Source organism: Bipolaris victoriae, assembly GCF_000527765.1.
Source record: "Bipolaris victoriae FI3 unplaced genomic scaffold scaffold_92, whole genome shotgun sequence".
Taxonomy (NCBI): domain Eukaryota; kingdom Fungi; phylum Ascomycota; class Dothideomycetes; order Pleosporales; family Pleosporaceae; genus Bipolaris; species Bipolaris victoriae.
In genome coordinates, this window is record NW_014575300.1 from 106,805 (window position 1) to 118,503 (window position 11,699).

The following is an 11,699-nucleotide window of genomic DNA, read 5'->3' on the forward strand; positions in this document are numbered from 1 at the left end:
CCCTTCTAATCTCTCTCACGCAGTATCTGGAACGGGCTGAATATTTTTTCCAAATGGTATTCAAAAATGAGAGAATGTGTTTACAGGAAAAAGATGGAGGTAATTGCCTAAAACTTATTCGCCCGCATGCTAGTCCTGCCATCTCAGCGCTTCTCTCTGTCCTGACTAGATTGGCTCAATGTGAGACTTCTGTCAACACCGCTCTATGCGTCACTCTTAACTTATTCTTGAAATGTTAGCTATATCCAGAAGGGATTGCATCTACACTTACCAAAAGTGCGGCGAACTCAGCAGTTTTGATGTGGCTAGAACCCAGATGTCGAAGAGGTTCCGCAAGCCGAGACTCATCTAGTGTGCCATCGGTACAAGCACTCAAGAACTCTTTCGTTGAAGAAAAGTCGAGGCGCTCCGAGCATTGAATGCACAACAAGAATAGAGCTTTGTCTGTATTTGCCATACGCATCATGACACCATTGCCGATCTTCTTATCGTCCGACTCTGTACCCAACACAGCGAGCAGTTGCTCCAAGGTCTCCACTCTCCTATGCCACATGCTTTCTTCACTTCCTCCCACGTTTCTCCAACCATATGGTGAATTTCCTACGCCAAAGTGGTTCTGCGTTGGCTTTGTGCGCCGGATCTTCTCGCGTGTACACAATATCGTCTCGCACGTACTCGTTATTATGGTGCTAATACAACGAATTGTTCCTGGGTGGAATAAACAAAATCCCTGATATATCAGTGACGTACAGACTGGGGACCGATCATCTTACTATAGGGAGCCAAGTAGGAAAGGATACTGCGATCTTTTGTAAAAGAATGGCTCCAACTGTCGATACGGTAGAAGCAATGATCAAGACCACGCTCAATGTGATAGAAGCCATGACTAAGACCACTGTGAACGCAATCTGATAGTGACACAACCAAGCCATGCCTTCACGCTGGAATGCTTGAGGCCAAGGCTGTATTGACAAGTAAACGTATGAACCAGAAAACACTAACAAAGTAGCAAGGTTGGCGTACGAGTTGTGGAGATACAGTACCACACACCCGCTGACGATGTATCCTATAACTACCCCAATACGGCAAAGCCATTGTTGTGATAATTTGGGACGCGGTAGCTCGGACCACTCGTGCTGGGTCATGCCCGCGAACCATTTATCGATATACATCTAATAGTGGTTAGACACACTAAAAGCTGATGTTTGCCTTACATACCCAGTCGATCCACGCAAGGCTATACAAGGTAAATACGTGCACCTGCAAACCATATGCGGTGAGTCCCTGAGTGGCAAGTATGATAGATGCTATGCAGGGGACAATTGGAAGGATGTACGCCACGAACGCAAGGCAAATGGCGGGTGAAGCGGGACTTTGGACTACCAAGCGAATAGCCTGAGGTGCCCTGACGGCGGTAACAAAGACACTGCAAGTGATGATGGCTGCATTCGACATGATGTTTTGAAGAGAATCGGTATATAATGGAAATCTGGGGGTAGCTACCATCTTATTTATTCCAGATCGGAGGATTTGCATACGACTGCTAGGGCAGGCCGTGTGATGATGCAGCTAACCGAGAGAGACTGCTTGCCGTTATGGGCAGAAACGCCCGCTAGCATCACATGTATGCATAAGGCATTTACGAACGATCAGCCCAGACTGTGCAAGGCATCCCTCTGGCTCAGACCGGGGTCGGGAGGCTGTCACATATGATTGAGATACCTTGGTCGGGTAAAGAGCGTCGACCATGACAGGGGGGGGACTTCGATCCAAAGCAGTCAAGCGCCGCTAGACCGCCAATTGGGATAGTTTCCCTGCATCCTAGCTTATCGTAGCTGGCCGACTCTATTCCTTGTCAACTATTCGCAGTCAGTTCTCAGCACATAACAGGGGGCGACTCCCCTTGACTAGTGATCGCGCCCCTTCGTCTCCCATTCCCCCAAGCCACCCAGACATCCAGTACGGTCACGCCTGACCCGTCCTCTTGACACAACTTCCCAAACTACTTGCGTCGCGTTAATCTACCTCGGTGGTAGCCTTTCCATCTTTCCGATGACGTCGGCATCTCCCAGCATGAATTTCGACTTTTCCAGAAGCGACGAGTCCATGTTAACATGGGCTATCAAAATTGTTCTTGCGGCACCCGACATCCCTCCCGAAAGTTGCACCAGAATTCAATCCAAACTCAATTCAATCTCTGATGCACACCAGTTCGCAACGGATGTCAAGATAATTCAAAATATACCTTTGATCACTGTTATGCAGGCAGGTGCATGGCAACTCTGGACAAGGATCAAGAAGCCATTATCAACTTGGGAGCATGCGTTCATGAATAGCCAGAGAAATTGGTCAAAGCAGAATCTCTCCAGATCTGCAAGGGAGGCCATTCAACATGCTAAAACCTCGTTCGATGTCACCCAGTTACCGGCAGAACAGCTCGATTTCCTGTTCTTGCTCGCTTACGCCGAGATAGGCCCTTGCAGTCTAGAAAGGTTCACAGGATTATACAGAAAATGCTCTCAGCATTCCACCACTGGAGCGGAGGTAAGGAATCAGGTCGAAAGATATTTAGCCAAAGATAAATTCCTTTGCCGTCTCCAGCGAAACCAAACCCATACTGAAAAGAGGCGGGAAGGAGAAGAGATGTGCACTGTGAACGAAAAAGAAGATAGTGGAGATTGTCGTAAGTACTGTAGTTTCCATGCGATGTACAAGGAATAAACTTACAATACTTAGGGATGAAGAAGAGACCCCGACAGGCACAGTCTCAACCTTTGATACAGCCACCGTTGTATGATGGCAGAGTTTCGTACGTTGTGCCTCATAACACAAGCTTTTCCGAGGGTGCTTCAACGACATTAAATCCGAATTGGTCCGAAGAAGTGATTAATAGCATTCCATGCACCGACTACCCGTCCGTCTACGACCTCCAAGCAAACACTATAGCCACGAGCTGCCCAGAAGCTACCTGGATGGTGCATTCGACACGCTGAGCGTGTATCAGATTACAAGATTGCGGGTCTTGTCCATTGACCTTATACATAGCCCCATTAAGTGACGCGACGACCACAATCACGTATGAATATGGACCACTAAGGATAGTGGCACCAGGCCCGAAGACAGCACCGAAGGTATGTGAATATGTATCCTGAACTAGTAAGCAACGTAAAACACTTAAATGCTACTCTATACCTTGTCATATCTCTGCATTATTTGTGTCGTAATATCCTTGTATTGGTCGATGTTGAAAGTCACATGAGATCTGCCTGAGGGAATAACGACACCTCTTGCATATCGCCGTATTAAGTCGTCCTTCATATTCAAAACTAAATCCCCAACCTCTGCAGATTCACTTATGTCAACAACAGACTGCATCTTCTCTCTTGCTTTTGTTGCGTGCTTGGGACTCTTGGTGGTGTTTTTCGGCGTGATGAATGACGTGGCAGGGTCAGACCCAGAAGCGAGCGTTATGACGTAACTTGGCATCGCGGTGATTGGCTGTTGAAACTTGAAAGTTGTATTGTAGAGAAGTGGTGATCTGTAAAATTTGTTCCTAGCTACAGCATTTTATGGAAGATTCGAAAACCTGGGTTTCAGCCTCGTCCATTTAAGGCCAATACACTTGCGGCATGGACTGGAAAGGTCCTCCAACTCACCAGTAGGCGAACATAGGTATACCATCTTTATTCCTCACCGCTCCTTAGCCCACACTACAACTAATGATCTAACACAGTGATTGCGCGTAATTTCGTGTTCGCGCTCATAATATCCAGCTGCGATACCAGTAGGAGTCCGCAACTACTACCTTATGCTTACACGCCGAAGAGGGTGCGATATTCCTTTGGCTACTCTCTTAAACTGATACAAGTGTATAGAAGCAGCTGCACCAGTCATGCTCAGGAGGCACACAGGGAGGTATCTTCCCCTATGTCCACTAGGAAACAAATACCACGCCTACGCCGTTGAGAATGCGGAAAGGATAGCCGGGGTTGAATAGATCTTTTTTGGAGCACTGAAGTAACAGAGGGTCATGAAGCTGAAGCCTTAGCTTATGGTTGCGACGAGCGGATCTGGATCTATCAAGACTGTTTGTCAGCGGTTTTCTTGACATATAAAGACGACTTACCTTCTTCGAAACTTCTTATATTATCAGGCCCTGATCAGTGATGAAAACGTAGAAGAAAGGTTTTAGAATTATGAACAAGAAGTCGTGTGTCTCTAGGTGTTGGCAACTACAAAAAACATGATTGAAGAGAGACCACCAGAAGTGGTAGGCTGCGAGCATTTGAACACCCATGTCTTATGCCGCCGCATCTCCAACTTCACAGATGCATGTGAATATGATAGGGCTTGCAGATCCACAGGCGCCTCTATGCATGCTCCTGCATTCGTGGCTGTGACATATGTGATGTAAAAGCTGCACGCCCCAAAGTAGGACAGGGCACGCTCTAGTGCACGTGCGCGTTTTACTGCACGCCTTAGTGCACGTTTTACTGCGCCCTCTAGTGCACGTTTTACTGCACCTTCCAGTGCACGTTTTACTACACCTTCTAGTGCATGTTTTACTGCATGCTTTGGCACACGATCTAGTCCAAGCTTTCATACACAACATCCTAAATGACGAGTCTCTACCTGGTCACATGCTCTTGTATTATGCAATGCAACTGTCGCGAAAATAGAATGATTAAAGGTATAACCGAACGAGGGCTGATCACGTGATAATGCGGGGCATCGACCGGTCGACTGTTCGACCGTTAGGTAGCATGAGCGAGGCCATAATTTTACGTTCGGTTTTGTACACTAGACTGGTACGTCTGTGGTTTAGTATAAGCAGCGTCGGTTGAGACAGTGCAAAGTCAGTTCGCTTTGCAAGTCTGCGTTACGGCCCAAAAGTGTGAGTGCCTAACGCACGCGACAGATTGTAGGTGTCCACGACCCCTCCACGACCCCTCCACGACCCCTCCACAACCCCTCCACAACCATCAACAGTCCAAACTTTCGAGCCTCTCAAATATTGCATCCAAGCCTTCCATACAGGGCAACTTTGCGATCGCCATCGAGGAAGTGCTGAATTGTCCGAGCAGCACCCCGATCCGGACACACTTTTGCGCAACGCGATACTGTACTGCGTCTCTAGTGCCAATCGGCGCCACGCACACGCACACGCACACGCACATCACGAAATATACTCGTGAGCACCAACTCTCTAGTCAACTCGCTCGACGCTCTTCTTGTTCACCATCGTGTCTTGATGGTAGGTAGGATTGTTCCTCTCATTTCGTAACTAATGTTTTCCAGACTTTCGACACCAACAAAGTACAGCCGCCTAACGCAAATATAGATTTTACACATGTAAAGGATAATGTTGCCACGGTAGTAACGGGTCGAGGCCAAATAGTAGAATGGAGAAATAGCAGTGTTACTGTATTTGAGAAAGATAAGGAAGGCAAGGAGAAGCGTACGCGGCTACCTCATAATGAAAATGGAGGAATAATAGTTGAAGAAGGATGGGAGTTATACATTGCGAAAGGAAAATTCGTAGAGTTCGATTGAAGAAGATTTTATCCTGATTTGGCGGACACACTGAGCTTACTCTGGATCTTGACACCTTCCGATACGCTCAATATCAGATTAATTACAGCCCTCTTCTCTGAAAAAGTAATTGATACACATTTAGTTCTCCTATCCCCTTCTCTTAACTCGTTCGCTCTGATGCTACATGTAGTGATTGCAGCATGTATATCTGCCCCGAAAACGGCGATAATGTCCTCATCCGAGACGCCCTTCATTGTATACTAAGAATGAGGAATAATCTGCAACAATCCGTTCTCGTGAATGATCCAAAAGGCATTCGTCCTCTAAGTTACTTCTACCTTGAACAATGCCATCGCGACCTCTTTAACACTTCCTTCGCGAAGGTTCAATGACATAAAACAAGGCCCAGAAAGATCTTGTGGCCACATCGGCAGGCGCATGAAGACTGCTCTCCAGTTTTGTCTCAGATCCGTGTTCTCAATTCTGTCCAGTAGATATTGTCCAAAAACCTTTTCAATCCCCTCTCTTTCGGCGTATCTTAACTCGACCCAAGGCTCTGACGGGGCTTTTGGTAGTTCAATAGTCTCTTGGGGTAGTGGTATAGGCCTAATATCGTCTTCCGAACGATGCAAAAGCGATCGCGTGGTAGGAGAAATGATTGTGCCATCGCGCTGTCCCCTAATCTTTTTAACCAATCCGTCAAGTATAGCGTTTTTCGTGAAGCTGATTTGATTCTGCGAGAAAGCGACAACACATAACTTATGAAAGTCAGGGTTGATAGCCGATACTCTCTTCAAAAATTTGTGTTGCTTAAGGGAGGCTCCCGACCTCGTTGTCTTCTCATCTGCCTTAACTTTCTCAATGCGCTGATTATGGCGTTTCGTTAAGCGTTGTGATAACTCAATGTCGTTCAATGTATCTATGAGCAGTGCCCATGCCGACTCGATATTTTGGAACCCGGTTCGACGGCGCGATCTTCGACCTGGCATTGTATAGACGATCGTGGAGTTGATTGTAAGAGTGAGCGTCTGGCTTGAATGGCCACTGGGGCATGATAGAGTCACGACATGATTGGTCAAAAGTTGACCGTGCCTGGTGTGTGGTAGGCGTGCGGCCTCAACATCACGTGTTTTATGGAAAGATGACCTTAAAAGTGGACCTGCCAGAGCATGAAGCCAGTCAGTGTTGATGATTAAACGCTGCGCTGCTGCTTTAAGGCAAAAAGCGCCACCAATACACTAAGGTACCCAGCATACAAGGGGGTGAAAATCAAGCTCCTGTCTCAGGGCTAATATACCTAGAAACGGTAGTTTAGTATAGCTTGGCAAGCCGTAGTCCCAGAACGGGTTCCCGTTGCAGTAACTAAAAGCACAGAGATTAACGGATATGCGCCACACAAAACAAGAAATTTAGCGGACATGCTGGCAACCAGCATAGTGACATAGTGGTCAGTATTTCCGCTTGTCATATGACAATGCGCGGGAGACCGGGGTTCAATTCCCCGCTGGAGAGTTTCGATTTTTTTGCCTTCTTTTCCTTTTTAGCGGGCGATACTAACATACTTTTGCGCAGACATATATATGCTTTAGGGCAAAGGGTTTTCTTTTGCTTACGGCCGCACTCGCGAGAAACCTCTTAACTAGACTAAATCCAGGCAAGTATCTCTTCTATACGTGTTGTGCGTATAGTATTTCTCGCTCAGTAGTGAGGGGCGCCACTATGAATGATCCATTGCTGTGATGGTATTACTAAACGACATTGCTGTACCTAGTTATCCAGCGTAGAACACAACCACCTACGTCTTTACTATTGAGTATTTTAGCAGTGTTTTAGCAGCTATGTAACGCTTCGATATGAACGCTTTAATTGGCTTGAACGAAGTGCGTGTGCATTGGTTCACATCGCTGACATGTACGTGATCCACAGAAGGATGCGAGACAGGCTGAGCCGCCAATCAGCTTGTGTCAAGACAAGAGGCTGAGACAAGCCAATACGTTCATTCTATATTAATTTTCTAAAAAGGGGCATTGTCAAAGTGCATAGCAGTCACGAATCTTTTCGAAATCTATATAAACTAGCAAATTTTCAATTCAAAGTCTGAAAACTATAAAGCGCAGCAGGCCCTCTTTGGAAGGTCGTGCAGCTGGACCTCTACGCAAGAAGCGAGGCCTTGGTGCAACAATAAGTGATATTATACTTCCATTTCAAGGGGTTAGAAACGATACATCCACCTATTTGCCCCTTAATCTAGAGGTTAACGAGATTCGCTATGTTGCTGTTGATCCGGGCGAAGGCGACGCGCCTCTCTCGGGCTTTCTTAGTTATCTCTAGTTGCGAGGACCGCAAACCCATGCTTCAGCTATATTCTACTAAACGGTCTTATACTACTAGGGCGAGATTAAAGATATACTTAGGTTCACCCTTTAATGCGCTAAAATAAAAGAAGCAATAGTAAAGAGCCTACAATAAGCGTGGACGGCGCAACTATATTAGATAATATAAAATCTTAATGCACTCCTTTGCGCACTATAATAACCTAACAAATATAGAGTTCTTTAGATTAATGCTATTATATAGCGCAAGACAATGCTGTCGAAAAAACTCAACAAGTCAGCTCTATGGGCTTGGTTTACAGTTCAGCATCGGATATACTGGTCTGGTTAGGAGAGGCGGACGTGTATAGCGATATCATGGTCGAGGCCTAGAAAGTATTTGCGTCTAGTGTCCCTGAATTATCTTTGGTAGAAAGATATCCAGCTTCGGATGACTATACCGCGGATGAACCACCACTTTTTGGCTTGTAGGATTTCGATGCAATGCGCTAGTATAAAAAGGTATTAAACAATAAAAAGCTGATGCAACTCACTACGGACTATTTTGCGCTTAAATCTCTTAGTAGTGATGCTATTGAGTTTCTCCACGCAATATTTAAAGACACGCCTACACCATCCGTCATGCTAAAATTGATTATAGATTGTACAGACCGCTATTTCTCCCGTCCTTAGTTTCGCAGAATCTAGGTCATTCAGGAAGTCGTAATGGTTCAAATAGATCGGAATAGCGCACGGAGAGTCACTATTTTTAGTGGCTAGTCTTAGGTGCAGTGGAACGAACTGGTGGATTTTGCGCGTTTACTCGGGACTACTATTCGCAAGACACGATGTCATAATATAGATTTCTTCAACCATTCCTGGTTAGTACTCTTAGGGCGCTCGCTGGATGTCACGGATCCTACTAGACTTTCTATCGAGGGCTACCTTTCTAAGACCGTTGCATTCGAGTCGAATAATCCTCGCGACCGACTATTCGCGCTCCTTCAGCTCAGGTCAGATACTTCGGACGTATTCAAACTAGAGCCCCTCCTTCATACTAACTATACAAGACTATTAACGCTAGTCATAGAGAACTTTAGACGATGGCAGCTTTCGAGGTCTCGCGTTTCTATATCACCCAATGACAAGAATAGTAGAGGCGGTAACAACAGTAGCTCTCATTCTTTTTAGAGGGGTGTTAGAAATCAGAAAGTGAGATCATACTTACAACATGATTCGACGGACCTTGCCGCCATAGCTTATAATATAAGATTAAAGAGATTAAGAGAGAAACTATTGACCGTTAGTTATAATTTATCTTACAAAGATGCGACTAATGGGGAATATCCTATCTCTCGAGACACAGCAACTTCCAACGTAATATCGGTATTGGATATTAGTCCGTTATCGGAAATAGCTAGTCCACTTAATTACCTTATAGCTGTAGATACGACCCGCGATAATCCCCTGCTGTAGGAAGCCCTCTTATAGGTAACAAACATCTTTGCATCTAACGAACGTTTTTAAGACAGCTTCTCTGCGAAGTATAGGGTCTACAATGCATCTAGTAGAAGACTAGCGATCGTGCGGCCCACTGATTTACCCATCTCTCTATCGTTCCAAGGCGTACGCATCGCACGAATAGAGAATGTCCTTGCGCCTCAAACTCTCTAAGACGAAATCTCCGCCGACCTAAGTTACTATATAGTTATTAAACCTAGTCGACAGCCTGTTATGGTATTAAAGCGCGAGAGTAATAATCTGCAAAAACTGTATATAGAAAGCCAGGCTCGCGCCAAAAGCCATACTGCCTTTCCAGCATTGCAGCACAAAGATGGAATACGAGGGAAGTTAAAAGCTCCGCTGCCCCATATGGACGAGCGTGAACTGCGCTCAAGGTCCGTTGCATTTACTATGGGATGTCTACTGGCTGAGAATTAAAAGCTCTACTGCACTACTCATGGCGACTTCGTACTTACCTCCGAGAAGGTTAAGGCCGGCGATGATGTTGTCATTCTTTACGGCGGACGTGTGCCATTTGTCCTACGGAAGGAACGGAAAGGGATATATTTGGTTCTGGCGCCATGTTTCTTCTGCAATGACAAGTGGATGAAGGGGGAGAGATTGGCGAGTGATCCTGTGATTGAAGAGACTTTCGAGCTGATATAACTCACAATGAAGAAGCAGAAAATATCCTCTTATCTAGAGCATTGCGACAGATTATAGATACAGGGGCTGGCCCACAATGCCAACAAGAGATAAGGAATGTACCTATATAAAACAGTAGGCATCCTACAGGGCATACGAACTAGGTCAATATATCACTATTGCCTTCTCCGCTCCTCTTCATCATATTGGCGGTACTTTCCTTTCGTATTTCCTTCATGGACTCAATGTTTTCCTGGTGTACGCCCTCGTATGCCTCAAAAAAGATTAGTCTCCCTGCCATTAAATCGTCTTTTACCACATCTTTTAGATTTCTCTCCTAGGCAACAGGCTTCTTAACAGGTTTATCCAATGCCTTCAAATACTGGATCGTGGCGTCAATCAACGACTTATTAAAACCTCCAGCTTTGATCCGGTCTGGGCTGCCGTGCGCAGGAAAGATTTTCGTCATAGGTAATTGCGCCATACGCTCTAACTCCTGTAGTTGAGTTTTGAGATCCTCTGGCTCGGAGATATACGTCACGGTATCCCCGAGCATATCGCCAGCAAAAACCAAGCCTGCATCCGGGAGGAAGAGGAGCGTAGAATCTGCGGTGTGAATGTGGAAATTATGCAGTTCGACGACGATATCGCCGACTCGGAGCGACAGGCTCTTCTCATAGGTCTCCGTGGGGAACACAACGTCGATGCTGGGTCCTCCGCCTTCATCCGGGTTTCTCAACTTCTCAGCGTTCTGCCTCATTCTCTCCTGCGTGCCTCCGTGTGCAACAATCTTCGTGTCCCGCAAAGCAGAAGCCCTAGCGATGTGATCAGCATGAAAATAGCTATATATCGTCTTCACACTTCTTGCGCCTAAACTTCGTACATGGGCAAGCATGTGCGCCCCGTAAGCAGGCGTCAGACCTGCGTCAAAGAGAAGGGCTGAGTCCCCGCTGACGATGCTGTAGGCAGCCACGCCCAAGGCCAAGGTCTCATCATACCAGTTTAAGGAGCGCCAGGGGCATGTGCGCCCTTCGTAATAGGCGTAGATTCCTGTTGTTCCTATGGGGCAGAAGATACGAAGCGTTGGTAGATCACTAGATGTGTCCGGTTCCGTCATAGTTTCGGGGGTAGAAGGAAAATGGAGGGAAATGGAAATGACGCAGCCTATTACGAAGTCTGGCCAATTAGATGCAGCCGTTGGTTTTTAAGACCTCGGAGCGAATTAAATACAAGACCGTCTGCTAGAAGTGCTAGATAAGGTGATAAGGAGGCCCCGCAATCCTAGCTTGAAGTAGTTTAGCTGTAACCTATTGCTGCTGACGCTAGGACTGTGACTGTATGGTGCTTTTGCCAAGCGCGCCAGGACACCCGAAAACCAGCCTAGATTGGGAGCAGTGCGAAAAAACACGACAACAGCGAGTATTGTAATTCTTGGAATCAACGCAGTATATCGCACNTAAAAGTTAGCCTGACACGCTCTACGACCCGTCAGCACTTCAGAAGCAGCGCCCACTGCNACTGAAGCGTTATGGCGACGCCGTGGCCGCGAAGGGCGACATGGCCTACCCCGCTACGCGAGCATGCTACTTCCCTCGGCACCTTTCTTCACGACGTCCTGGAGGCTATCGAGCGCAACGGCAGCCANACCGTGCCAGCAGACCTCGCCGGAGATGTAATCCGCGGCGCGTTAACGCTCGTCTTAAA

At 46.5% G+C, this 11,699-nt stretch overlaps 6 protein-coding genes across 6 annotated transcripts; 2 read left to right on the top strand and 4 right to left on the bottom strand.

The window, feature by feature from the left end:
* Positions 1–129: 129 nt before the first annotated feature.
* COCVIDRAFT_18888 (hypothetical protein) lies at positions 130–1,455 on the bottom strand (the record flags this gene model as incomplete). Its single annotated transcript, XM_014697684.1, has 4 exons — positions 130–165; positions 272–640; positions 774–1,172; positions 1,219–1,455. The coding sequence occupies 4 exons, from the start codon at positions 1,453–1,455 to the stop codon at positions 130–132; spliced, it is 1,041 nt and encodes a 346-aa protein (XP_014553170.1).
* A 597-nt stretch (positions 1,456–2,052) lies between these two features.
* COCVIDRAFT_40764 (hypothetical protein) lies at positions 2,053–2,721 on the top strand (the record flags this gene model as incomplete). The annotated part of the gene is made up of 1 exon (XM_014697724.1): positions 2,053–2,721. One exon carries the CDS (start codon positions 2,053–2,055, stop codon positions 2,719–2,721), a length of 669 nt encoding a protein of 222 aa, XP_014553210.1.
* Positions 2,722–2,920: 199 nt separating this feature from the next.
* On the bottom strand, positions 2,921–3,318 carry COCVIDRAFT_108293 (hypothetical protein; the record flags this gene model as incomplete). Its single annotated transcript, XM_014697725.1, has 2 exons — positions 2,921–3,148; positions 3,193–3,318. The coding sequence occupies 2 exons, from the start codon at positions 3,316–3,318 to the stop codon at positions 2,921–2,923; spliced, it is 354 nt and encodes a 117-aa protein (XP_014553211.1).
* Positions 3,319–5,337: 2,019 nt separating this feature from the next.
* On the top strand, positions 5,338–5,553 carry COCVIDRAFT_108345 (hypothetical protein; the record flags this gene model as incomplete). The annotated part of the gene is made up of 1 exon (XM_014697726.1): positions 5,338–5,553. A coding segment is annotated over one exon (216 nt), but the record flags the coding sequence as incomplete, so codon positions are not given.
* Positions 5,554–5,561: 8 nt separating this feature from the next.
* Positions 5,562–6,524, bottom strand: COCVIDRAFT_40766 (hypothetical protein; the record flags this gene model as incomplete). Its single annotated transcript, XM_014697727.1, has 2 exons — positions 5,562–5,795; positions 5,874–6,524. 2 exons carry the CDS (start codon positions 6,522–6,524, stop codon positions 5,562–5,564), a joined length of 885 nt encoding a protein of 294 aa, XP_014553213.1.
* Positions 6,525–10,155: 3,631 nt separating this feature from the next.
* Positions 10,156–11,112, bottom strand: COCVIDRAFT_40767 (hypothetical protein; the record flags this gene model as incomplete). Its single annotated transcript, XM_014697728.1, has 2 exons — positions 10,156–10,327; positions 10,379–11,112. The coding sequence occupies 2 exons, from the start codon at positions 11,110–11,112 to the stop codon at positions 10,156–10,158; spliced, it is 906 nt and encodes a 301-aa protein (XP_014553214.1).
* Positions 11,113–11,699: the final 587 nt, after the last annotated feature.